General features: G+C 39.2%; 1 protein-coding gene across 2 annotated transcripts in view; it reads right to left on the reverse strand.

Annotated features, from left to right (window-relative positions):
• Positions 1-2,299: 2,299 nt before the first annotated feature.
• The window catches only part of pitpnm2 (phosphatidylinositol transfer protein, membrane-associated 2), a 49,156-nt gene continuing 25,002 nt past the window's right edge, over positions 2,300-26,453 (reverse strand). Inside the window, exons 6-27 of one of the 2 annotated variants that reach the window (XM_006804722.2) lie at positions 25,925-26,263; positions 25,638-25,733; positions 23,609-23,713; positions 22,639-22,697; positions 21,974-22,064; positions 21,010-21,163; positions 20,736-20,925; positions 20,519-20,638; positions 18,947-19,158; positions 18,693-18,868; positions 16,187-16,357; positions 15,926-16,066; positions 14,868-15,029; positions 14,486-14,764; positions 12,750-12,898; positions 12,337-12,453; positions 11,189-11,305; positions 10,944-11,092; positions 10,708-10,857; positions 9,750-9,933; positions 9,535-9,663; positions 2,300-9,430 (exon numbers count right to left, since the gene is read on the reverse strand). In XM_006804722.2, the coding sequence (XP_006804785.2) occupies positions 9,062-9,430; positions 9,535-9,663; positions 9,750-9,933; positions 10,708-10,857; positions 10,944-11,092; positions 11,189-11,305; positions 12,337-12,453; positions 12,750-12,898; positions 14,486-14,764; positions 14,868-15,029; positions 15,926-16,066; positions 16,187-16,357; positions 18,693-18,868; positions 18,947-19,158; positions 20,519-20,638; positions 20,736-20,925; positions 21,010-21,163; positions 21,974-22,064; positions 22,639-22,697; positions 23,609-23,713; positions 25,638-25,733; positions 25,925-26,263 (3,659 nt within the window). In that variant the 3' untranslated portion in view covers positions 2,300-9,061. The remainder of the gene's footprint in view (positions 9,431-9,534; positions 9,664-9,749; positions 9,934-10,707; positions 10,858-10,943; positions 11,093-11,188; positions 11,306-12,336; positions 12,454-12,749; positions 12,899-14,485; positions 14,765-14,867; positions 15,030-15,925; positions 16,067-16,186; positions 16,358-18,692; positions 18,869-18,946; positions 19,159-20,518; positions 20,639-20,735; positions 20,926-21,009; positions 21,164-21,973; positions 22,065-22,638; positions 22,698-23,608; positions 23,714-25,637; positions 25,734-25,924; positions 26,264-26,453) is intronic. The other variant, XM_006804725.2, reaches the window with a different exon arrangement.

The following is a 26,453-nucleotide window of genomic DNA, read 5'->3' on the forward strand; positions in this document are numbered from 1 at the left end:
TGCTTGTCAAGCTTAAAGGAGCCGTCCAGGTAAACACCCAAATTACTTGTGGAATCGGAAAGATAATCAGCGAAGGGCCCGAGGACACCAGTTAGATGGGCTCTAGGGGTATGACTATCAAATATTAAAATTTCCGTTTTCTTGTCATTAAGGATAAGAGAATTGCTCAACAGCCAGTCTTTAACTTCACTTATATAATCGAAGAAGCAAAGTACCAAGGAAGTTTCATCCTCGGTCAATTCAAAATAAATTTGAATGTCATCCGCGTAGCAATGATAAGAGAGTTTGTACTTTTCAATAATACGACAAAGGGGTAACATATATAGAGAAAACAGCATAGGACCCAACACAGACCCCTGAGGGACACCACAGGTAATGGGGGCAATGGAAGAGGAGTAGGTACCCATCATGACAGAGAAGGACTTCTCCAATAAGTAGGATTTAAACCAACTAAGAGCCATACCCGTAATGCCAACCAGAAGTTCAAGCCTCATTAACAGGATATTATGGTCCACCAGATCAAAAGCAGAAGACAGGTCCAACAAAATTAAGACGGCAGGGCGCCCAGAGTCAGTAATTAAAAGAAGATCATTGAAGACCCTCAAAAGTGCTGTTTCCATGCTATGGCGCAGTTTAAACCCAGTTTGAAATTTATCCCAGATGTTATTCTCATTCAGATAGGTCTGAAGTTGTGATAGGACAATCTTCTCGAGGATTTTTGACAGGAACGGAAGTTGCGAGATAGGTCTGTAATTAGCGAGATTTGAGTGATCTAGGGAACGCTTTTTAAGAACAGGTTTCACTTCGGCATGTTTAAAGGCAGCCGGAACACATCCCATTGACAAGGAAAGATTGATTAGTGATAATATACAAGGCCCAATTACATTAAATCCCTCCTTAATAATGCGAGATGGGAGAATGTCGTGAACAGAATTTGAGTTTTTTGGACGATCAATAATTCCCTTAAGGGTAGGAAGTGACACTGGTTCAAACTGAGCAAGTGTCATAGAGCAGCGTAAAGCGGGGGCTTGTATAATATCAAGGGACACCTGGAGCCTATCCTTTTTCCACCGCCTCTCAGCTTGACAGCAGGTACGGCGTAGGGCACGTGTAGAGTCATTTAACCAAGGTCGGGAACAGCTTCTAGGACATTTCACTTTTATAGGGGCCACAGAGTCCAGTATGGAGGTGCATATAGCAAGTAGGGAGTTGGCAAAGTCATCAAAAAAAGACTGTGTGATGCCAGCCGTATCAGGGAGCACAGATTCAGAGAAAAACGCAGAAAGTTCAGCCACAGTCCCAGAATCAATGAAATGGCCTAGGCGTTGAAGGTTCAGATCAGTTTCGCATAGATCAGCATCAAAAATGACTGGAAAGTGGTCAGAAATCCCAGTGTTGCTAGTTTCCCTGACACTAGCAACACTGGGATGTGGTTTTCCATGAGAGAAAACCAAATCAAGTGTGTGACCTTTAGAGTGAGTTGGAGCATTTACCCACTGAGTAAGATTAAAAGAATCAGCTAAAACAAGAAAGTCTTTGGCAAGCCTATCGTCTTTCCAACAGATATGAATGTTAAATCACCAGCAATAAGAAGACGGTCATAATTTAAGCAAATAGATCCTAAAAAGTCAGCAAAATCATTGATAAAAGTCCACAACACAAAGAGCCAGGGGGGGACCAGGAAGTTCCAATAGTTGTGCTTCGAAGCTAGCAAACATAGGTGGGGACAGCTGCCGTATCCAGAATTTATTCCTAAAGACCACCGCAAGTCCTCCACCCCTACCCGAAAGCCTCGGTGAGCTGAAAAAATCACAGTCCGGAGTCACTTGGCTCCTTTGATGTGTAACCTCAGTAAATACTTTTCTTGATGATTTCAGGTCTCAGTTGCTAGTTTCAAGTCTTATTGAATACAACGTGTTTATTTTGTTCTTTATGGGCCCATTAGAGGCGGAGAAAGCAGAGTACACATTTGGATGAGCCAAACTTGTGATTGACTAGTCGCTACTTTACAAGCCTTGCAGTATCTGCTCCAAAGCTGATTAGTTGTTCTGGAACAAAAAAAACTCAGAGTTGCCGATTGCAGAGTTAACAAACTCAAAGTTAGGCCCAGATCTACCTCTCACTCGGTGCTTCCTATTTCTAAATACCAAGACATCAGTGCTTGAAACACTGTGCTTCAGACATCACAGTGGGATCTCACTCCTCAGCTGGTTGTAAGCCCCGGATTTATACATAATTGTATGTAAACGTTTAAGACTAGGCTAAAAAGAACACACAAACACATGGTAATTTATCATCCAATTATATTTATTCCACAGTACAGAGGATAATGGTGAGTGCTGGGGGTCATAAATCTACCAGAACACATACTGTATGAACAAGGACACATCTGTACCTACTGAAAATGTGAGTCTAAATCACTTGGAAAAGTAATTCTGGTGTCCCTAATTAAGTACATGTGGAATCTTAGTTACTGGCTGTCAGTGTCATGGATCAAAGAATCAGTTAAAACATATAAAATGGGTAATGACAATCTATGCAACAGCTAACATGGCGCAGAGAAGTACTATTTTATGCAACCCTTTCCTAGCAAATATAAGCAGTATATAAACATTTAACAATGCAATAATGAAACTGTAAGCAGATACAAAGTGTTTGTCTATTCCTGCAATTATATATATATAAAAAAAAGTAAAACAAATGGAAATCACACATAAAGCAAGAATTAATGATGCAGTAATGGTTACAGGGCAATTAAAATTGCTACAAATATAATAAATGAATATGTAGAGCTACATTTTAATGTGTTATAAACCATTAAGTGTTTATAGTGCTGCTTATAAAAACTAGATGATGTTAAAATAAATTTTGTGCATGTGACTCTAATCCCATACTATGCATATATTGAAAGTGTATATTAATTATTGCCACTATACACTTTGTCACGGTCCTACAGCATCTGCGGCATTATATTTCAGATGTGTACATACAAAATATGATATGGCGCTAAAGGTGGACATCAATAAATTGTCAGTCCCACTTTCTAATAAGGAACTTTTTCTAAAAGATTTATTCATTTAAAGATATTAATCAAAACCGACTTTTATTTGGCAGCTTTGTTTCACTTATAATGGCTTTTAAAAACATTTGTAATCCTATTATAAATACTAAATAGTCATCAATTAAGAACTTTAATCAGTAGGCATGCTTTCATTTTACATGACTACCTCTTCAGTACAATACATACATGTTTCAGGTATGAGTTTACAGAAGTCATTACAAATACTTTTATTAGCTTTAGAAAATGTAGGAAGGTTTTAAACATGAATTTTCAATAAGTGCCAAATAATTAGTTTGCTAAAATGCTGTTCATAGAAGCAACAGTGGGTGCTAACATTTTTCACAGTGTCAGCATTAAAGCTAAACTGAGCAGTCATCTCATAGACTGAAATGAAAAGTGGTCTCTTTGGACTAACGTGTCCAGTGACTTATTCAGCATACAATAATGTTTACCCTTTCACAAAGGGTGTGTTATTAGAAAGTGAAACCACAAACTAATAATGCACTTTTTAAAACTAAAGATGTAGGTCTCTATATTTAATCATTCTTATCCCAAAGTGGCAATAATTGTGATTACAGGAAATATATTCTGCTGTTTGTTTTTGTTTTTATATGTAAGTGTTCAGTTTAATTGTAAGGACATAGTGGAGAAGAGTGCATTTATTATTCTTACCAGTGTAGGTTATGTAATTTTAAGTCGGATTAGACAAAAAGCAACAGTTTGTTAAATATTGTTCTCTGTTATGGGCTTTTACTTTTCCATGCACCTACTGCTGGCTGAGAAAAATGTCTTGAGTTATATTGCAAAGGTTTTGTAAAATACTGCAGCTTGAAAAATAGGTACAATAGTCCTATAAAACATACTTGACTGTTGTAAGAGACAGCAGATGTCTACAGCAGCTCAAATACAAACAGTTTTCACATGGTGTGAAAAAGCTGCACGTAGTGTATGGACATGTATGCTTTCAGACTGCATGTAGATTGTATTGTGGTAGATTGTGCCCCTGCTGTGATGTGAAGAACAATATTGCACTGGTAGGAACATAAAAGCTTCCTGTGTTGGTCCATAGCCTCAATGACTGCCAAAATGACAAATAAAATGCTACATATTTCCATTATAGTTCACCTGAAATTTCCAGAGTAACGTCATGAACCTTAAATAAATAAATAAACCTCGACCCTATATTTCCTACATATATATCTTTACAGTATGTACAGTGACACATCCTTGGCTCCTGAACAGTGTCAGAATCCAGATGGACAGACATTCAACTCAGCAGCCAAAATGGCCAAATGGGAAAAAGTGTTTGCATCCATAAAACCACCCACATCACGACAGGCAGTCACACTTAAACTCCAGGACTTCTTTCAGTCTAGCATATTGTCCAAGGTTTTGGCAGCACGCTCAGACTCTGTTCTACAAGGTCAAAACATTTTGCCCATTTTTTTTTCACATGCAACATTCAATTTAATATTATGTAGTCAGCAAATCAAAATCCAGTCAAAGCATTAAGACGTTTGCTCTCAGTACACACTTCCCCTTCTTACGAAAGGCTGGATACAGTATGCATCAGGGGTTTTCAAACTATGACAACCTCCCATCTGTGTCAGGTGGATTGTACAGGTGCACAGAGGTGTTTGAGAGCAACAGGAAGCACTAGTTGTCTTTTTTGGCCCTTTAATTTCCAAGTTAAAAATGAGTGGATCTATGTGATATATGTATCTTTAGATTCAATGGGCCATAGACTTTCAGAAGACATTGCTATATCCAGTACCCATGACTAATAAGCAGACAGTTCTTCATGGGTACAGTGCAAACAGGAAGAGCTAATAGCTAAGACAATTGCTAAAATGCTTTTAATGGGGCCAAAATCTTTTATTTTGTTTTTTAAAGAAAAGAAACAAAGATAAGAAAAACTCCTAATCCTCTAGCCATAGTCTGTGCTTCTCAGATATCAGCATGTAGTCAAGTCACAAAGCTAATTACATTCCTTTAAAAAAATAGTCACCATTGTTCTAAATGATTTTCTGGATTCCTCAATGAGTCTTCTAAGTATCTGGGTTAACCAACAACAACAAAAAACCCTTGTCTACTCAGTAAAAAGAAGATTTTAAACTTGAAATCTTTCTCATTTTGCACCTTTGAAACCAAATGAAAACAAAGACAGCAGTAGATAGTAGGAAAATTAGGAAATGGATTTGAAGAGACACCTCTTGCAGTATGGTGGCACAGTAGTAGAGCAGTAAGTACTGTTGCTTCACAACTAGAAGATCCTGTTTGTCCATTTAAGGTGGACACCTTAAATGGACCCCAAAAAGCCCCCTTTCTTCTGACTGCCCAACTGCTGGAAGCTTGCTGAGGAGCAGCACTGATTATCTGAGAGTTATATCCTCCTGAGAACCAGCCCATTCATTTATGTGTCCTCTGTAATGGACATTTGTTTTTGACTTATTTGAGCTAACCTACTAAGTCCTGATGTGCTAAATAGATGACATCCTGGGATTTCCATTGATATTTCATGGGTTTTGTCTTTTATCTCCAAAGAGGAAGGAAATCACAAAAAAGTTCAATAGAAAGATTGTTTTTTCCTCGCTTCTCAGGAGGATATTTCTGGGTGTGCTGTGTATGTAGCCAATAGCACAAAGAAATCAGGTTTCTGTATGTCATGTTATTGTAAGATAACATAACATAAGAAGGAAAAGTGCGCTTTTAAAGGTAAACTTCAGGAGTCTACATTAGATTGCACTAATTTTTAAAGAATTACAGTTACTGTAGTTCCAAAACTTTGAGAATAATCATCCACCAAACAGAAAAATATGCCTGTTAAGAGAACACAGAGTGTGGGCACAGATATGCATCAGTGGGGGAGCACAATATCAGGCTTTGAAAACTCCTGGTCTAAAGACTTCTGTAGAGTTCCTTGTTAACTATTTGGCACATATACGTACATCATTTTCATATTGTGACCAAATGTACAGACGTATGCATACCAGCACATATATCATATCCTGACATAAATAAAAAATGTCATGCACTACAAAGGTGTTCAAATGCAGCAACATGAGATGGTAACTACAGTATATTCCACTGTAAACTAGTGCAAAAAAGGATAATGAGGTTACGCTGTTGATTAACTACAGTATTAGAGAATGATTTTGGCTTTTGTGGTGGGTTCAAGACGGTCTGGATCACACAGACTGGAAACAGATGCACTCTTGTGTAGTGTGGAAACCGGGCATGTGAAATAACAGCATAGTAAAATGAGGGTGACAAGCAGTGCGGCTGCTCCATACATCCTTACACGAAGGCTTAAAGGACAGATTCACAATTTTTCATGCTTCAGAAATAGCCAGATGCTCATCTGAACACTGAAACGGTTGTAGTTATAATTATTTAAGTCTATACCAAGCATCCATATGTAGAACTACGTATAATTTGTTTAGACTTAGACTTCCAGTTCATGCAAAAACACATTAGGATTTATGCTTGTTATTACTATTATAAATATTCTTTTGAAAATTTGGCTTAAAAGATTAAAGTAAATGATTTCCAAGGTTTTAAATTTCATCTTTGTGTCAGGTCAAGTCAAATTATTACAGGGTGTGTATAAAAATGAATAACTTTAAAAACTAGCTATATTAAAACAATTCTATTGCAATATAAGAAGGGTTGATTTTAAAAATCGAGTATATGGCCTTTTTTTTAACTATCTTCATAAACACTTTTTTTAAAAAACATTTTTAGCTCTTATTGACTGAATTTGGATCATTTTAAAGGTATACATTAAAAGGTCTTCTCATTCAGTTTTGTGCAGCCCTTAGTAGAACACCCTGAACACTGGCTAAAATTTTTCAAGAGATGTTGTTTAGTTGTTAACATTTGCCAAAAATAAGCATAGTGGATTCTGTCCACTATCACCTAAACTGGAAGCACACTGTGTAGGGTATGTCTTCATGGCTAGTTTTACTGTTTCAGTGTTCACACAGGCACCTGACTTTTTTATTTACCATACCTGTAAATGTTTTTACCTATTATTTAAACAGTGACATTTATGCCTGCTATGTGCCCATAGTTTTTGGGTTTTTTTGGATTTGGGTCAGAGATGTGAGGTGGCTTCATCTTCTTTAAAGGGAAAGAGAGGCCAATGGGACTCATCTCCCATACTTCACACACACTGATAATTCAGTCATTTCAACATTCGAGCTGAATCACTTCGGCTCATTCTTTAGTCCATTTGGTACAAATACTGAAACATCTTTGTAAGTGAAAGCGCTCCCTTCCAGTTCAGTCTGAAATGAAACAGGCTCCAGGTCCAGCCTGCATTATATCCTATGAGAAAAAAGAGCAAATACCCAGGAAACACCACAAAAGTGTCTCCCAGCAGCAGCAACTATGGGAAACAAAACACCACCAGCAGGTGGATCTGAGGTATTGCAAGCAGATGAATATATATATAGATATATATATAAATAAAGGGATAGTTGCTGTGGACTGTACAGAGTCTCAGTTGTTGCTTTAATGCTGCATGCCCTGTTTTTCTGCTTTCCGTATCCTCTGCAAAGAAAGTGTCTTGTGGGATATTAAGGCCTTGGATGGCCCAGAGGCCACACGGAAACAGAAAATACTATAGAGTTTCACACAGGGTGGAATGAAAACTGAATGGCCGATCTGCTATCAGTATGTTTTAAGAAGCATGAACAGGACTGATCTGTGACTAAGACGACAAGTACTTTCCGCTGTGATGCAGTATATTTCACAAATCCAGCCCTTATTGTTCAAAGGATCAATTCATCCAAAATACACATTTCTTTATTCATATCTTTTGGTATCTAAAAATAGAAAATTTAGAGATTCTTTTAAAATCTCTGCCAGCACAATACCATGAAGGTAATTCGTTTGTGGTCCATTACACTTAACTCAATGCTAGCATTCTCATGCTATCATTTCTCCAGTAACAACGCTGCAAGCTTTTTTCCTAATCTGGTTTAGCTTGTTAGCATGGTGATTTTAGGTGGTAACAAAGAGAGTTTGGACCCTGGCAGACTCTCAGGTACATTTTCATGACAGAAAATACTTCCACCTACATTTACATCATCTTAATGTTTAGATACTTCTGGACAAATAAAACCAAAAAGTACCAGCCAGATAAATAGGGTGGAGTAAAATGAAATTGGCGAATCCTTTATGAAGCCAGCTGACAGGCTGATGGTAAGAAATGGGAAGAGAGTAACTAAAGCATCTAACCTAACAACCTTCTGGATGGATTTTGTTTACACTAACATGCTGTGGCTAGTTAAAATAGCTACTAATAGAATCTCTTTTGGTAGAGTTTGGATGAAAGGATCCTTTACAGTAAGGTCTCCATTTGGTCTCTACTTACTTTTTGATAGATTTGCTTTTCTGTTTTTGCATCATGAGGGTTTTCTATACTTATTGCCAGTCACTGCTGTGTTCCAAAACAGTGGAAAAGAAACTCAAGTGTAAATCACTGGCCCTTTGCCACGGCTGCCAAACGAACTTAGCCTCAGTCCCATGGTTGACTGTCTGAAGATCAATCTGGCTCTGCAGTTTGTCCTGAGCTCATGAGTGTGAATGTTTGGACAGTGTGTTGTTTGGAAAGGAGAAGGGAGGGTTTCCCGTTAGACGAGATTAGTTTAAGGCTTACAATTTCTTTTTTTTAATCCTTCCTTTGTCATTTTTTTTTTAAATAGTGGTATATCCTATAAAAGTATTACTGTAAAAGAGTCATGCTACAGAACTGTTTTGTTCTCTAGATCCCACTTGGCCTGATTAGTCCACTCCTCCTGGACAGATCCCTACTTATCGCTCCTTCCTAATCTCTATTAATTATGGGTTATTTATGCTAAACCATGTATGTGTATTCCTTCCACAGACCCATCATCCACACGCTCACATCTTTTCTTCACCTTTCTTTTATCTTAGTCCAGAGATCATAGTGGCTCAGCCAGGGTCCTTTATACCAAAGCTTTTATTTAAACATTACTTGGGGCCATGTAAGCCTACACTGCCCTCCTTGGTGCTGCTGCTGCGCCCCCAGCACCCCGCAGCTATACTCATACTCCTCTGTGCTGCTGCTGTGACCCCTCTATCGCGTTCCACTTCACACTGGCTGAGCGTGCGCTCAGTCCGGCCTGGCTGGCTGGGTGAGCATGACCCCGACCCTCCAGGCTGCTGAGAGGAGATGGTGCGAAAGATGTGGTTCCGTTTCCGGAGGAAGTCTCCTCCAGCTGTGCCCAGAGCAAAGCTGCCCTTCCGGAGGACCATACGGGTACTGGCGGTCTTGGCAGGGCGAGACCTTTGGTTGTACTCCAGCTGAGATAGGTGGGAAGCATAGCCATCCAGGATGAACTGGAACAGATTAACAGTCAATTAAACTGGGTTTACTCAGCATCAATGCAATGCATCAATTGTGGGCTAATTTCTAATTTACCACAATTAATTTACTATCAGACCTGGCACTGGTGCTGCATTTTCTTTGTGGGCCTTCCCACTATATAGATATGAGATGGAGGCAGGCCAATAGAAGTGTACACTGATATGTCCTTGGTGGAGCCATAGGCAGCAAATATCCTCATGTTGGCCTAATCAAATACAAAGAGTTTAAACTTTTAGACATTAGAAGGATTTTGCTGCATTGCTATTACAGACTCTCCCTGCCCTCACTTACCTCGTTGATGAGGGTTTTGAGGAAGTTGGCCTTGTGTCGGAGAGGGTCATGCACCAGGCCGTCGCAGAATGAGACAATGCCATTTGGGAAGTTATGCTGGGAGAGCCAGGCAACAACACGCTGCTTCTGCATGTCAGGACGACCTGTGACATAGACTATCAGATAGCCCAAGTCCTGCCAGTACCTACAAACAATAAAGAATAAAAATCCTGAGAAGGAGTCACGTTTGGATTAGCTGACTTCCATGCTAAAAGGGAGTGATATGTTGTTCAGAAAATTAATATTCTGCCATTACTTCACATAAATATTCCCAAGATGCAGCACATGTAAAAACTACAAATACCAGGGGAGTAGTATTTATTCTCAATAGTTTAGAAGAAAACTATAAAATAACAAAAATGTGTGAAAGAAAATGTGTTTTTCAATTTTACATTTTTCAAAACATTCACCTTTGGCTGTAACAGTAATGTGTAAGCTTCACACAACAATTAGTCCTGCAAGTACCTGAGCTGAGAGAGTGGAGAACCCCAGCCTCAGTACCTTTGTCCATGCAGCAAGTAGACCATGTGTTTGTGGTCATTTATCCATTTATGCCTTCACTGTGGAGAGGAATGTTTTGCATTGTGTGATGTTTTTGACCTAGAGAAGCAATTCTTGTGTTGCTTCTTCTGTCTTACTAACATACAAAAGGGGCAGACTTTAGACCAGATTCAAATGTGAGATATGTGGCTCCATGTGAGATGCAGAGTGTAGTGAACTGCTCATATCTGCATATGAATTTTCCACCATGAAGTATGGAGAACAAGTTGCCAAGACAACATTCCACAACAATCTGTTTTGGTCTTTGCCACGGAGTTTTTGTTTGTGTCCACAACTTTGATTTGTACTATCTAGACGTTTTACACTATATATTACTGCAGAGTAGTATTCCTACCAAGCATGCTGGTGTTCTCCTTACCTTACCACATCCACAGCCCCTGCTCGAACCTTAGGGTCACTCCCCATTATTGAGACGCTGGCAGCAAATGACCCGTCAATGCTGAATACAACAAACTCTGTTCCTCGTGGTACAATAGTAAGATAGCTGTCTGCAAATGTGTGGTCGCCCCTATTAGAGAAACAGCAACTGGTAAATATGATGAAATTCATACAAGTATGCGTCTCTCCTTGTGAAATTACTACAACTCAGCATACCTGACCACCATTTTGACAGGATATACCCCGATACCCAGCCTCTTGCTCTCTGGAATTACATAAGAGACACGTCCACTGTTGTTAGTGAGCTCCGTGTCAAAGTACACCCACTCTCCAGAGGGAGGCTGGGTCATGATGTGAATGTCAATCTGCAAGAAAAAGAAAAAAAAAAACAAAACATGGCTTGAATACAAACCATCTCTTTTTTCTTTTTGTTCCTAACAGCCAAACATGTCAGTCATTACCTTTTCTCCAGTTAGTGTGACCATGTCCAGAGGACCATACATGAAACGTCCCGTCAGTGTCTGCACTCCATCCTCTGTGAACACGGCGTCATTCACGCGATGATTAGCTGTCACATTCTGAGAAGCAACCAAAACAGGAAATCAGTTTCAATTCTCTAAAGCCTCTCTTGAGACTTCTCTTACTGTTTTTGCTGCCAAAATGAGATGACGAGAACTTGACTGAAATGTTAATCAGCTCATTGGAGGTGCTTTTTTCCTAAATTGTTTGTCCTGTGAAATGCCTCTTTGGCACATTTGGGACTAACGTATTGTCTTCAAGAACTTTTTGGATACCTTTTTTTCCAGAATAACTGAAATCCTCTACTTATGTCTTGCTGCTTATATCTTATGCAGGGCTATGGGCTATTCTATTCTATTCTATTCTATTCTAGTAAATGTTTAGAGAGAAAATGTTTTCTTGGTAGATATGCTAGTAACTAACAGATATCTGAAGTATGAAAATCAAAAAACTTGCTTAATCTTTAACAATAGCTTATACACAGCCTTGTCAAAAGAAAGCAATGATAATCTAATATTTAGTTGGAACAAATTTAGCTTGGCATTATTTCAAATGTTTTATGCTTAGCATGTTAGTGGGGTAATTAAAGTTGGATGTGAACTAGATGTGAACGTGAACAGTATGACAATGGCTGCCTGTCTCTCAGTGTCGGCCCTGTGACAGGCCGGCGATCTGTTCTGGGGGTTTCCTGGCTCTCGCCTTATGGTAGCTAGGATAGGCTTCCCCCATGACCCTTAATTGGACAAGCAGAAGAAAATGGATAAATGGATGGCTCTAGTATGTGTGACATGACATTTTCTGATGATAAATTAGTCTTTTAGGGAATGATGTTGAGGTCTCCAAAGTTTGGATCATTAGAAACTCAGATTTTCTTTGTAAATTTGCCTTTCAGGTAAATAAAACATCCATTTTTCTCCCTTTGTGTCATTTTTGCTGCTGCCTGAAATACTTCTAAAGCCAAACCTATGCCCTCCGAAAATATAACAGAGATACTTTATGGATGTTTAAGTCAAAAATCTCTCTTTTGTATCCACATCTTAAAAGTTCAGCATTGCCTCTGTCAGGTGGAGATACCATAAAGACCTCTTACCCGAATTTTAACATGAGTCCTCTTTCGAAGCCACTTCTCCCGAGGTTTTGAAGGAGTAAATTCAGACACTTCTTTACCATCCAGCTCCAAAATACCAGAATTCTCATGTCTCATTACCTGCAACAGGAAATGAAATTAACATTAATCAGAAGAATGAAAATGCTGAGTATGAATGTCTATGATGTAGATTCTGTTCTCTTTAATGTTTATGGGGGAAAAAAAGAAATGTAGAAAGCTTGGTGAACCTATTGTACCAAATTTTCTGTAAAGGAATGGGGTCTTATATTTAATTTTAAAAAAGCAATGACTGAGATTATCATCCCTGGAACTATGCAACTTAAAACACTTTAGTGATTACAGCTCTCAAGACATTTCCAGTCTCATCAAAGAAATAAAATCAATTGAAAGAGAACCTGTCTGAGTATAAATGAGACAACGTCCGTAGATTCCCAGTAGGAGGCATGGAAAAGATGAGGCAGAGCCACGGTTGGAAATGCTGTCAGGGCATCAGGACAGTAAAGAGCATAGTCCATCCTCTTACTGCCCCACCACCGAGAGGCAACTACAGCAGTGAGGGGAAAAACAGACAGTCAGAACATCCACTGTGCTGATTTTAGCTTAGTGTTTTTCACTGAAGGTTTGACTAAAAGGCACTAGGGCTAGGTTAAAACTGGACAGTGGTGAGTAGTAGAAAGGTTTGAAGTGCACACTGTTCCCTCTCTTTTTTTCTTGTAATGCAGTGGTTCCCAACCTTTTTGACTGATATATCCCCAAAGCCCTCAAATATACCTCCACCGATTCCACAGTGTGTTCCAAACATGATCCCAATGAATGCTATTTTAAACTCTACGATGTTTTAAAAGACACATGTGATTAACTGTAGTGAAGCAATTCGTTCATTCTTTGTGTTGCAAAAGTAAAAAAATGTTTGTTGCTACTGTTTAGGGCGATCGCGGCTCAAGAGTTGGCAGTTTGTCTTGTAATCGGAAGGTTGCCGGTTCGAGCCCCGGCTCGGACAGTCTAGGTCGTTGTGTCCTTGGGCAAAACACTTCACCTACCGCCTACTAGTGATGGCCAGAGGGGCCGATGGCGCGATATGGCAGCCTCGCTTCTGTCAGTCTGCCCCAGGGCAGCTGTGGCTACAACTGTAGCTGCCTCCACCAGTGTGTGAATGTGAGAGTGAATGAATCGTGGAATTGTAAAGCGCTTTGAGGGTCTCAAAAAGCGCTATATAAATGCAATCCATTATTATTATTATTATCCACGACTTGTATTTGTCCACTGTTTTATCTATGAACTGTTAACATCCCTAAACTGCAATATATGACTTGGATACAGCAATTTATTTGATATGATGAATTTAGTTAGCGCATATAGAAATAAATTAGTATACATCAATTTTTACTACTATTTGGGCTGTTTTATTTTCCCACATAAATGGGATCTCTTAATACTCATTTTTATCTCCACAGACTTATTTGTAGCCACTACTAGTGTATTCATGATTCATAATGCTAAAGCATCTGAATTTACTTATAGTGGGCTTTGGTGCCGTCTCTGTCTTAAACAAAGTGTTTAACTTCCTTCACGCTTTGTTTGAGATAACTTTCTTTTGACTGGCTGCATCTCGCAACCAGAAGGTGTGATCAACAGGTGGGTGGGGCTTCTGCGTGCCTGAGATGATCACATTAGCAATATCTGCTCTCAGTGATGTCATATAGATGTAGCAGCAAGGGGAAAGTCTTTAGAGCAATCTGACGCTTTAGGCTCACAGGGATCACTTACACATATAGTACACTGACCTTGTTATTTAAAACTTAGACCATGTTTAATATCAAAATCCATCGTGTCATAAAACATCAGTATATATTTTTTGAGATTTTTCTGCCAACACCAAAAGTAGCTACTGAGGTACAAGTAAGCCTGATTGGGAATCACCACCAGGACAAGAAAACAGTGGTTCTCAAGGAATTAAGTTCAGAAAGGCTCACAAGAAGGATTATGGACCTCCAGTGTAATTACTGTAACTACTTGGGAGTACTATCTGAGAGAAAGGAAGAAGCCAGAGGAGGAAGGAAAGAACACAGGGAATGAATACAGACTGTAGCATCTTTCCCTCAAGGTCCTCTTACTACAGCTCCCAGGGTACCTTTCTCTATGTTCTTCAGCACCCCGGGCGACGGGGGTGCCGAGCTGATGTCAGTGATGTCAGACGTAACATCAGTGAGGTCAGAGGTCATGTCAGAAGTCATGTCAGAGCTAACGTCCGAGCTGTGCTCGGACTCCACACCATTGGATCTCGGAAAAACCTGACGAATTTTCTTGCGCAACTGAGGCGGTGTGCTCCGAGAGGCAAATCTATGGTAGGGTAGATGCAGCTGTGACAGCAGACTGGGCCTTTTAGTGTGGCTCACTTCACATTTGCTTGCTAAGAGGATGTTTGGAGGGAGGAAACGAGAATGTCAACATGTAAACTTCCAGCTTCTGGACCAAAAATTAGATCAGAGACACAATGTCAGAGGTCAGCTTACTCGTAGCGATGTTGGAGGCGGTGTAAGAGTCAGCTAAGCCTGACACCTGGCTGGCTATGCTGGCCTCACTGGCTCTACGGGTGCAGCGAAAGTGAGGAATCCCTGGTGATGTTGATGATGGATGCTGACCATCAACAAGAGTATGCGAGTGAAGGGTATCCACTGCGGATAAAGAGGAGTTATAGTCATATTCTTTATTCACATATGATCAATTATTTCTATGATTATGAATAATTCAAACACCAATATAAAATAATTACATTTTTTAATCACTCATGCAAGGAGAAACAAGTTGTAAATACAACATGTTACCTTTTGAGTTTTAACCATTTGATAAATTTAAGTCTCACATTCACTTTTTTAACTCTGCTTTTGGTTTCCTCCAGATATCTTCCTGCTTAGCTACTACATGTTCCACTATTTTCACCCAATAGTCAAAGAACTCTGTTTGCTATTTGCTGCTGAGCAGTTAGTGTAAAATTGCTTTTTAGTGCTTAATTTGTCTGAGAAGAGACAGGAGTCTGAAGTGGCAGAAAAATTAGAGTCATTAGAGTGAACCAAAATGATAAAACTGCAATCAGCTCGCTAATCAAATAATAGAACCTCAAAATGAATTCAGTGGGTAAGTACAGGTTTACCCGCAGCAGATGGCTGCATCTCCTCAAGCGCGGTTCTGTTGGATATTTCTTCCTGTTAAAAGGGATTTTTTTTCTCCCCACTGTCAGTAAGTGCTTACTCATAAAAGGTTGTCTGATTGTTGGGGTTTTCTCAATATTATTTTAGGGGTTTACCTTACTCTGCAACTTCCCTGTTGGCAAAACAGGTGTTTTGAACCCCACAAACACAAAAAGCAACTGAGCCATAACTAATGTTAAAGAGCCATAAACATCAACAGATGAATCAGTCAATATACTGGAATATTGTATTTTTTAATCACCAAATATCAGTAATGGTCTTAAAAAATCCTATATTGTTAGAAGCTCTAGTTTTAACCAAATCCAGACCACATTAGAAAAAAAAATAACAGGATAAAGGAGATAAAGAGAACAAATACACACTCTCTGTGTTGCTCTGGGAGGTCTGCCAGTTGAGGACAGGCACAGGGATGGAGGTCTCACTGACAGTACTTTCCTGGTTGCGATGTGATGCTGTACTGCCAGACTCTATCAGAAGCTGGGGGTTACTTTGCACAGTTTCAACTGAGCCAGACAAGGGGTTAAAAAAAAGTCAACAACTTGTATTACATAAAGTTCTGCCGCAAAATGTCTCAGGAAGTGTGCCTTTCTTTTTTGTCTGTGTTTGCGTGTGTGTCAACTCACCCAAGAAAGCCGAATGTCCATCACCCAGAGGAAAGCGCTGATAGCGGGGGACACTACAGGGAGGCAGCAGGTAGAACCTCTTGTCTAGGAGAGGCTCAAGACGAGAGGCGGAGGGGTCAGCTGGATGAAACATGTTGTAAACCTGCTGGCAGGCTGGACGCAGCGCAGACACTAGAGCAGGAAACACAGCAAGACGTTTTAAATAAACAGACTGGTGTGACTAGTAACACGGGACACTGTGTATATAAACCATAACTTTAGATAGTAGGCTGGAAAATACATTACAGTTTTACTGAGTTGATGCAGTTCTCACATCATCGATGTAATTCTCTCCACTCCTTTTGGAGATCATTTATCTGAATTTCATTAGTGGGACCACACCTTGAAGCACACCCTTTCTCAAAAATGAGAAGCTGTTTGTTCTTGTTTTTGTGCCTTACCCTGTCTCCTTTTTTCAATTGATTCATTTCTCATTAGTACATTGGGATCTTTCCAGTCTGGGATTTGCCGCCAGTCCCCTCTGAGGCCCTGAGGCCTTCCCCAAACCTCAGCCTCAATTCATGCTCAAGTCATCTGCCATTTTCTACTATATCTACTGCTGTAAAACCTAAATGAGGATGTGGTCCCGGCTGAAATGCAGCTCTTAACTCTGTAACACACTTCCCCACTAACTTGAGAATTTCTTATTGTATTTGCACACACTGCTATTGTTTCTACCCATTAGTACCACACACATTTTGTTATTGTGTTGAAGCACTTCTCATCTGAATCTCATAACTAATCAAAACATTTTCCGTAACACTGAGCATTGCATTATTGTTTTTAATCAAATCCCTTCAAACTTCTTTCAAAGTCTGTATGAAAGACTAAGGCCAGTAACACACTGTCAGTGGAAGAACTGTTTTACTCAATCGTTTTGGTGCAATTCTCCCATCAGAAAAGTCACTGTCATTACTAAATTTGGATGAGCAGCTGACAAATCTGCAACAACTCTGCTCTGAAACTTGTACTAACAAGGTGTACTTAATAAAGTGGTCAGTGAGTTTGTACAGGATGTATAGTATACACATGTGTGTAATTGGCAGTGCCATGGCATTCACCTGTAACACAAGATTGTGAGTATTTATTTCTATTTGTTTCAACTAAACTTCTTCTGACAAAGTGTTTCTATTTGCTTTTACCCAAAGGACAATTTCACTGCTAACACCGAGAGTGTGTGAGTGGATTTGCTCTTTCACACATGTTTGAAAAAAGTTCCAAGTAGCTTGATTGAAAACACTAATGCCGTGCTGGACAGTATTCAAGAAAGTGACAGATGTAGAGTTCTAAGAATTATATAGGTTCGATCACTGGCTTCTCACAGTCCTTGAGCTCTCTAATGCATCCATCACAATATGAATGTGTGTTTATGTTAGATAGAAAGCACATATACAGAAAAAAGTGCATGTGTGTATGAGGCAAGTTTTTGGTGCTCAGGTAAAGTAGAAGCACTATATAGGAACCAGTCCATTTAGTACTAAATTATAAGTAGAAACAATAGCTGATGTGAGAATTGCACCAAAGTGATTGATAAAAACTGTAATAGGACTGTCGTCTTTATATAAAGCTTGACAACTACTTGCTGATGTAAACTTTCCACTGGTCTTGGTCTGACTACACCATAGACTCTCTAGTGTTTGTCACAGTGTCTACAAACAACAGCAATAAAAAACTATGCCCATATGAAAAATAAAAGAAAATGTGTATAACCACAAACAATCAATGTTTATATCCCATCATAATCACTTTGTTTTACACTTAAACTACTATAGTATGTCCTTTTTGAAATCATACCTTTATCCATATGAATCTTTATGCCCTAATTTGATGTGTGATTGTACTGTCATATTTCGAGAGTATGGAGGATACTGTACTTTTGCCAAAGTGGCATGTTATTTAGTTGATAGATAAGAATATCTTCACCGGTGGTAATTCCAGGACATTTTCAAGGCAAGCAGCACAAAAATATTTGACTCTTTATGTATTTTATCAGTATAAGAGACCGATAAAACTGCATCTACCAACAACTTATTTTCATAATATTGAACGTTTTAAAGTTATTCCGATATTACTTTGGAAAACCATGAGAAATAAATGGCTGTGTAAACAAAGAAATGAAACTAAACATCCGACAGCAACTGTAATGATTTCCTTTTTTTTTTTTTAAAGTCCACATGTTACGCCAACAGCTGCAGGTCAGTAATCTGTTTCTTTAAAACCTCAAAGGACACAGTGCAGTCAGAGTGTGGCTGTGTAAGCACTTCTATCACATATTTCTCTTTTTCAAAAGCATGACTTCTAACCTCTGACACCTGCCTCCCAGCTGCTGGAGACATGCATTTCACACAGGAAGAAACACGATGTGCTACAAATAACCACTTCCTACTATGACCTGTGACGAACATCAAATTAGACCAACAGCAAAATAAATGATAGGAGCATAAAAAGGGAGAAAATCCTTCCCCACCATCCAGAGTGGGCACCACAGTCTTCCTCAGTGCAAGCACCAGCCCGAGTGGAGAGCCGAACAGGAAGAAGTCAGTCACTTCAAATTCAAACTTCCCCAGAGATCCTCCCTCCAACATGGTGCTGTTGCTGGAATGCCGGGATCCAGCCTCTCTGTGGAGAACGCTGGCGTGAAGGCTGCCCAGAAAGAAACAAAATACACTAGAAGAAATCTTTGAAGAATTCGTGGCATTTGTTTTAAGTTCTGTGTCTCACCTAGAGAGGAAGGCTTGGTGGTGTTTGATGGTGTCCAGCTCGTACGTGGAGGAGTCACTGCGTTTGCGTGGTAGCTGCTTCTTGGGGTCGTCAGGCCCAGAGCAGTGAGGGATGTCAATGTTGCTGCGGCTCAGATGGCGGCTTCCTTCGAGGGATGGCGAGGAAGAAGAGACACTGTTTATGACGATACCAGGAGAAAGAAGTTCTGTGTCCTGAGAGAGAGGGATGAAAGAGGATACTGTCAAATATGTGATCGAAATTATTCCCACAAGTCTTTAGTTCTTTGGAATGACTTAGGTGTTTGTAATAGCCTTATAGTTTTATGGATAGCACTCTCAAACTGTAGGTTATTTTGCCAGGACTATACTCACTATAATTTGGCAACTATCTGGTGAATGGTAATAAAATTTTGCACTAACATTCATAGTCTTGAGATGCCTCACAAAAAGAAATATCCAGAGTCTTTGTCTAGCATAAATGAGACCAGCAGAAAAACATGTTACCATAGTGAGCTGCACCTGCAATGTGACCCCATTTATTTTTAAGTTGCTGATTGTTTATGTTTTAGAAAATCAAGGATGGTTTAGCTTTTACAGTTGCTATTTTGTAACAAGTTACAAGATCATTGCACTTGAAGGACTACAAGATTTTGCTTTAACTTTAGCTGTACGGATATCAAAAATTGCCTCAGTACCCTTAAATGTGACATAAGATCTGTGATAACTCTTTACCTTTTCTTCATGCAAGGCTGAAATTGTATGAATTGTAATAACCTTTAACTGAGTTTATGACCAGAACATGCACCTCCAAAACTGATGTCATACATCACTGCATTACTTCTACTTTGTATGTATTACCTACTAATAGATGTAATACATTAATTTATGCTAAACTAGGCTGCTCTAGTTTAGCATTCAGTTCCAGGCACCGCTGTGCCACACTGTGTATTGTCTTGCAGACCCACTAGCATGGCTTCACAGTCTTGTTACATCTAATGTACACAATTTCTTCATATATTTTGCCCCAAGGGTCACACATTTAGCACACTGTACTGCATTTGACAACATATCACTTACAGTAAAAACAGGATAAGCCACACCATTGCGCGCTCATGGACATACACAAATGAAAATTGTCAGATAAGTTCATATAAAGCAAGGATGGAGTTGAATGTAAGAATGCAATGCATTGAACATGTTGGCTAGTTTTCCACGTATTTTAGCATAGCTAAACACAGCTTCTGGTATCAAGAATGGACTGTATATAAAAGATGGATGTGGCCACTGTTACATTACATTGTCTTTAGCTAAGCATTTTAGCCATCGGCATCTGAGCTACTGAACCTAAAAATAACTAAGAAGGAGTGAAGCTGACCGATAAACCGAGAGACACTGAACAGTCCTTCTTGACACCAGTGGGGACCATAATGTACATCGGCAGGTTTGTTTTTTTAAGACTTTTTAAGACTTCAGCATTTGTTTCATTTTTTAGACCCAGAAGCTACATCCATCTTTTATATACAGTCTACGGTATCAACAGCTTGGTATGTCATCAAAGAATTGAAGTTGATACCTGGACACTAATGGCACTGCCCCGTCTGCTGCTGTTTTGGCTTTCTGATACCGTCACAGAACTGCTGCACAGCGCATCAAAGCCCAGAATACCCCCAACACAGTCCCCAATAACACACACCTGTATTATAAAGCAAAGCACAAAAACATGAGTATGCACACTAAATCAGCCTTTATCTGCACAAGCAGTGCCAATCCAAAAAAAACAGAAACCCAACCTGGCCATTAAAAGAAGCTCCTTCCAAAGATCTGATGAAGTCGCTGTAAACCTGATTGGCTCGTAAGATGACGGTTGCCACGGCATCTTGGTACTGTGGTGCAGAAGTAGCCAGAAGAGGAAGCGCAGCCAGTGGAATGTGGTCCTGACTGCTGGATAGACAGCTCTCATCGTAGCTGTAGGGGCTAAGACTGCAGAGCAGAGAGAAGTGGCTTTATGTCTATAATCAGCTTGCACGTGTATGACAGCATGTTATTAAAATGCTGCTTGCTCACTTGGACACAAGCGAGAATGCTTCGACACACACAGCAGGACAGGGTACCATTCGAATGGCAATGCGGCCCAGTGCTGAAGGGTAATGGACCCTCATCACAGCCTCAAAAGCTCCACTTAGCGTGTTTACATCTCCCTGTTTGCTGTTCTGTTCTCCTTCAAGACAAGCAAAGGCTCATTATCAATCATTGCCATAAACCACAATCATAAGGCCTTGCACATTTTGTTTGAAAATTAAAAGACTTACTGTACTGCATAAATGAACATCTCCTATACCGATTGTGTTATTGGTGGGGGCTCGTTCATTTAAATAAATATATACATATAACATATATAACACTTTCCTAGTCTTAGCTAATCATAACTAGCCACTATAATTTTGTTTTAATTCACTTTTCACATGTTGTTTGTTTTAACTATCTGACCTAGCTAAAAACAAACTGCTTTTCATTATTTAGTTGTTTTTGTTTTCTTTAAAATGACATATTTTATAGTGTAAAAGTATTTCCTGTAAATATCCTGGTAGGCAATTGTTGTTATTTTTTCTATGACTGTATGAAGTGTATCTAGCCGTTAATGTCTTTGTGCTTAGATTATTTCATTTGAAAACTTTATAAGGCTTTAAGAGATCCTATCACCTGGTACTTAGTATGAAAAAAAAAAATCATTTTTCAATCTTTTCTATCCTTGATCAAATTTAATAATGGTTGAATTTTTTTGATAATAAATTAATTTCCTTTTTTTTTCTAATTATTATTGATTATTGATGTAAATGATATTTTTAACACAGAAAAATGAAAACCTAACTATGCTAATTTTAGCTTTAAGAATGTATTCTTATTATTTTCACTCTTGTACTAAACAATCAGTTAATCCAAAAATAGTCTATAATGTAATCTATAATGAACTTAGTAGTTAGTTGGATTGTGGGAAGAATTTTGAAGGTTTGACTTAGGTTTTCTGTACCAGAGCCAGTGTCCAGTATGTTGCCTCCATGCAGGACCAAAATGAGTACATGGATTTTGGAAGGCTGTACACACTGCTGAGATGAACAATCCTGCAGGTAAGAGAAACAGGAAAAAAGCAGGAAAATAAAGGTGGGCTGAAAGGGATAGAGGCAAAAGGGAGTAAAGGTATACGCTGCAAGCAGTATTACTTAAAAGGACAAGGACATTATGGAATGCAAGAGGAGGAACTGGGAACTGGACCTTCAATGGCAAAGATTCAATTAGTTATCTGTAACAAAAAAAAAAAAAAAAAAGCAAGAAAAGACAACATTTTGTGCTTAAATGAGCTATGAGTTCAAAATAATCAAGTCACACTTTGCTTTAGAGAAGACCAGTGGTGAGCTAGCTACATTTACATTTCATTTTGAAGAGAAAAAATAAACCCTAACCAGATTTTTCCCTTTTAAGGACACAACACTAGACAAGAGGAGGAAAAATCTTAAACGTCACTCCTGAAATTAAATTCTAGGGTCAAGCTTTATTTTGGATTCTAGCTTCACTTCTCTGGCGCGGTGACAAGACGCTATAATGTAGAAGGAACAGTACCATCTACAAGCCCTTTAATTATAGGTGTCGGTGTAAGAAAGACAGGAATTAAATGCAAAAACACTGAAAAAATGGCACCTCTATCTGTGTCTCCAGATTGACGGCATACTCCCCGACCGACTCCTGGTACAAGGTTTCTGTGAAAACAAATTATGGACTTTATCACTGATGACAGAAGAGATGGCCTAAACTATAAATTCTGAGTCCTGTAGTCCTCAGGATACACTGGGCTTCATTTACAAACAGAGTAAACTGTGGCACTGTTCCCTCTGCGGGGGGGCCGGGGGGGGGGGGGGGGGGGTGATGTTTTTGTATTAATTCTCCAGTCCTCATGTGTCACTTCATTCAGTTAAAAAAAATGAGAAAAATAAATAGATAAAACATGATGGCAATCATCGAGGGATTCAAAATGTTTGTAGCCCACCAACCAATGGGTGATGTCATGGTGACTATGTCCATCTTTGATATACAGTCTGAGTTAACAAAAAGTGCATAGACATAAATCTTAAACTGTGTGTGTGTCCATAAGCTTTCCATTTGGATGTTTGCCCAGTAATTGCCGTCAGTCTGATGTAATTGCTGTCATGCTGGTCACGTAGGCCTTGTCTTCCTTCTTTTTTCTGGTCTTTTTCTCTTTTTCTTCCTTCTTTTTTTCCTAGTTTTCTTGGCATGGACTTAAATGTCAAACCTTTCTTATTCTTAAGTGACCCACAGTCCCTATCTCAGGGGAAAAACATCCAACTCCTGGTTATTACAGCCCCTTTGTCACTTCACAGGAAACACTTCTGTGCCTCATCCACATGGAACACTAATGTTTCAGTTCTTCACTTTTGAAATCTTTTTGATTTGTGCTTTAGTAGGCATGCTTCTCATTGAGAATACCACCTTTCAATACAAGATAAATTTCCTTAATGCACACAAGATGATAAGAACAAAATTGGTAGGTGCATCTCTTTCATGACTTTATGTATATCAGTAAATGAAGCCCAGTGTTTTCTTGTTCTGTTTTGGTACACAAAAGCATATTAAGAGTGAGGCAGTCACTTACCTTGTCCTTCATCCACTTCTATTGTTTCTATTTTGTCCATCAGATCATTTGAGCTCCACTTGGTGATTTCCTTGGAAAACATGTCTTCATTATCAGAAAAGTCCTCTGCAAGATACACAGAGGGATTTTAATATAATGGAGGCACTTCTCTGATCTGATCAAAGCAGTCAGCCTCATAACACAGATTAAATAACCTAAATTACATCAAAGGTGACTCCTGTTTATGCACTCTTTGAAAAATCAGTCTGTCTATTATGGTTCTCTAAAGGCTGATTCCCCTGAAACCTCAAACCTCCTCAAAGTCTCCACAGGTCTTTTTTAAAGATGTGCCTGCAAAGTCCTCTTTCAAAGGTCATTGTTATTCCATCACACCCAGTACTGAGCAAAATGTAGGCACTTTTGTTTGCATTCACTTTCACTAGGCAGGACCTTCAGAGAGGCATGTGAAGGTTTCTGAATTTACCCCCTAACCCTCCAGGTTTATGGGTACGGTTAGGGATGGAATTGATTTTAGCAACATGGTAAATACACAAGTTTTTCCAGAAACTAGAAGGCGATCGATCTAATGAAGTCTAACACATTCATTTGAAATTACAATTTTTCTCATAAAAAATGTATTTGGATATTCCAGAAACACAAAAAATTATACATTCAGGGTGGAGCTAAGCCAACCTTTCCCATGACACTTGCCACAGGAGGGTTGTGGGTGTCCTTGTGAATGGCAGAGGTTGAGTTAATATGTTATCTGAAAAGTCTGGTTTGCTTGGGGGTGGCTGTAGCTCAGGAGGTAGAGCAGGTCACCTACTGATCGGTTCGATCCCAGGCTCCTCCAGTCTGCATGCCAAGTATCCTTGGGCAAGATACTAACCCCAAGTTGCTCTCCGATGCGTCCATCGGAGTATGAATGTGTGTGAATGTAGTTAGAATAGCACTAAGTATAGATAAAGTGCTTGTGAGAATGGGTGTGACTGGGTGAATGTGGCATGTTGTATAGAGCGCTTTGAGTACTCCGGGAGAGTAGAAAAGCGCTATATAAGAATCAGTCCATTTACCATTTACTTAACAGAGCTGTCCTTTTTAAGACTTAACAGATAGTAAAACAGATTGCAGCACTATTTAAAAAATACTTTTTTTTTCTTGTATTTGATATAAAGGCAGATGACCTTTAAGTTCAAAGCAAGGTTATACGTTACATAATTATTATAGTTAACTAAAACTAAACTAAAAACTAGAAAGAAAATTAAACTAGCTGAACCTTTCAAAAGGTTCTGGGGTTTTTTGTAATACCTGTTCTGATTTTCATGTCTCTGACATATGCCCTGACATGTGACATAATAATAATTATAATAATTACCAATCAGAGTCATTTAAATCCCTCTTCTACCTCATTCTGATGCTGGGTTTTAACTTCAGCAAGACATCTTCACTATGTCTATATATCTCAGTGCACTGGATTGCTGCCATGTGAGAGATATTTCCATTAACAAGCGATTAAACAGGTGTACCTAATAAAGTGACCGTGTATATGGCATTAGTGCACAGTAATAAGCTGTTGGCACACACTATTATACCCTTTTCTCAGAAATCACACATTGCTAATAACTTCATTCTAAAAACGAATATAATAAGCAAGTTAAGACATTTAAAAATTAATTTGTGAGACTGTCTGGCAGAATAATTTCTCTGGCTTCAACTTTAATAACATTCATTAATTAACATTTCAGCATTCATTCTTAAGGATAAATACCCACAGGGATAAACGAGAACATTAAAAGAAGCAAGCAGGATTAACAACCTTGAGTTTCTCCATTGTTAATATTTATCATCCCAAAGACACACAGATATGAAAACACATCAATTCATCTTTCAAGATAATGTCCAAATACTAAATTGAATCTGTGGGAACTGCTGAAATGCAAAAATCTTTCTTGCAATACCCTTGCGATAGAAATTGCGCATGGGTACAATACTGAATAAATTCATTGGCTCGTGAGCTGTTTATAATGTGTTTTATTCTGCTGATCTTTACCATGAGCATCAAAGAACTCATCATCTGTGCTGTCCTCAGAGTCCCGGGCAATGCTCTGCATCCTCCACTCTGAAATGCTCTGATGAGATGGACTTCCTGTACAAACAAAGATTAACGTTGGTGTTTCACAGCCTTACCTAAAATTATGGCATGACCAATATTTTAAATAAGTACTTGCACTCACGTCAACAGTCACACTGTAATTCAAGGTATATCAATACAAATATTGTACCACAGACTGTGGTAAAAGCCAGTGAAACACACAGAAATCAGAAGGACATCCTCACCTCCTCGCTTTGATGACCTGTTGGAGGATCTAGAGGACGTTGACCATTGTTTTGTGAGCTCCCCTCTTGTCTCAAGTGAATCTCCAAGCTTCCCTCCTGCTCCTTCTGCCTCTGCAGTCGAGCCCACTGTCTCTGCTCCCTGCTCCTGCTCTTGGCTAATGAAGGAGTTGTTGGCTTCTGTTCCCCCTCCTTCATTCAGGCTGTATTGGGCCATCTTCTTTGCTAAGGCCAGCTGGGTCTCCAGCTCCAGCTGCCTGATGTCCTCGATAGTCAGGCCATACCACTCGTCCTGCCAGCACCACGCCTGCCGGTGGGCTCGAACCATGACTTTACGAAGGCCTGCAGGAACAGCAACCAAAATTTAGCGCTAATTGCCCTTATTTTAAGGGCTCAAATCTACAAAAGTGGATTAGCTGAATATCCGTATCATTATAAATCCAATTTACTTTCTTCAGGTATTTACGATTCTCGGTCAGCTATTTGTTATAGGTTTGTCTTGTGTCTTCATCTTGATTTAGCTGATTTTTTT

Source organism: Neolamprologus brichardi, chromosome 7, assembly GCF_056152115.1.
Source record: "Neolamprologus brichardi isolate AB-2024 chromosome 7, ASM5615211v1, whole genome shotgun sequence".
Classification (NCBI taxonomy): Eukaryota; Metazoa; Chordata; class Actinopteri; order Cichliformes; family Cichlidae; genus Neolamprologus; species Neolamprologus brichardi.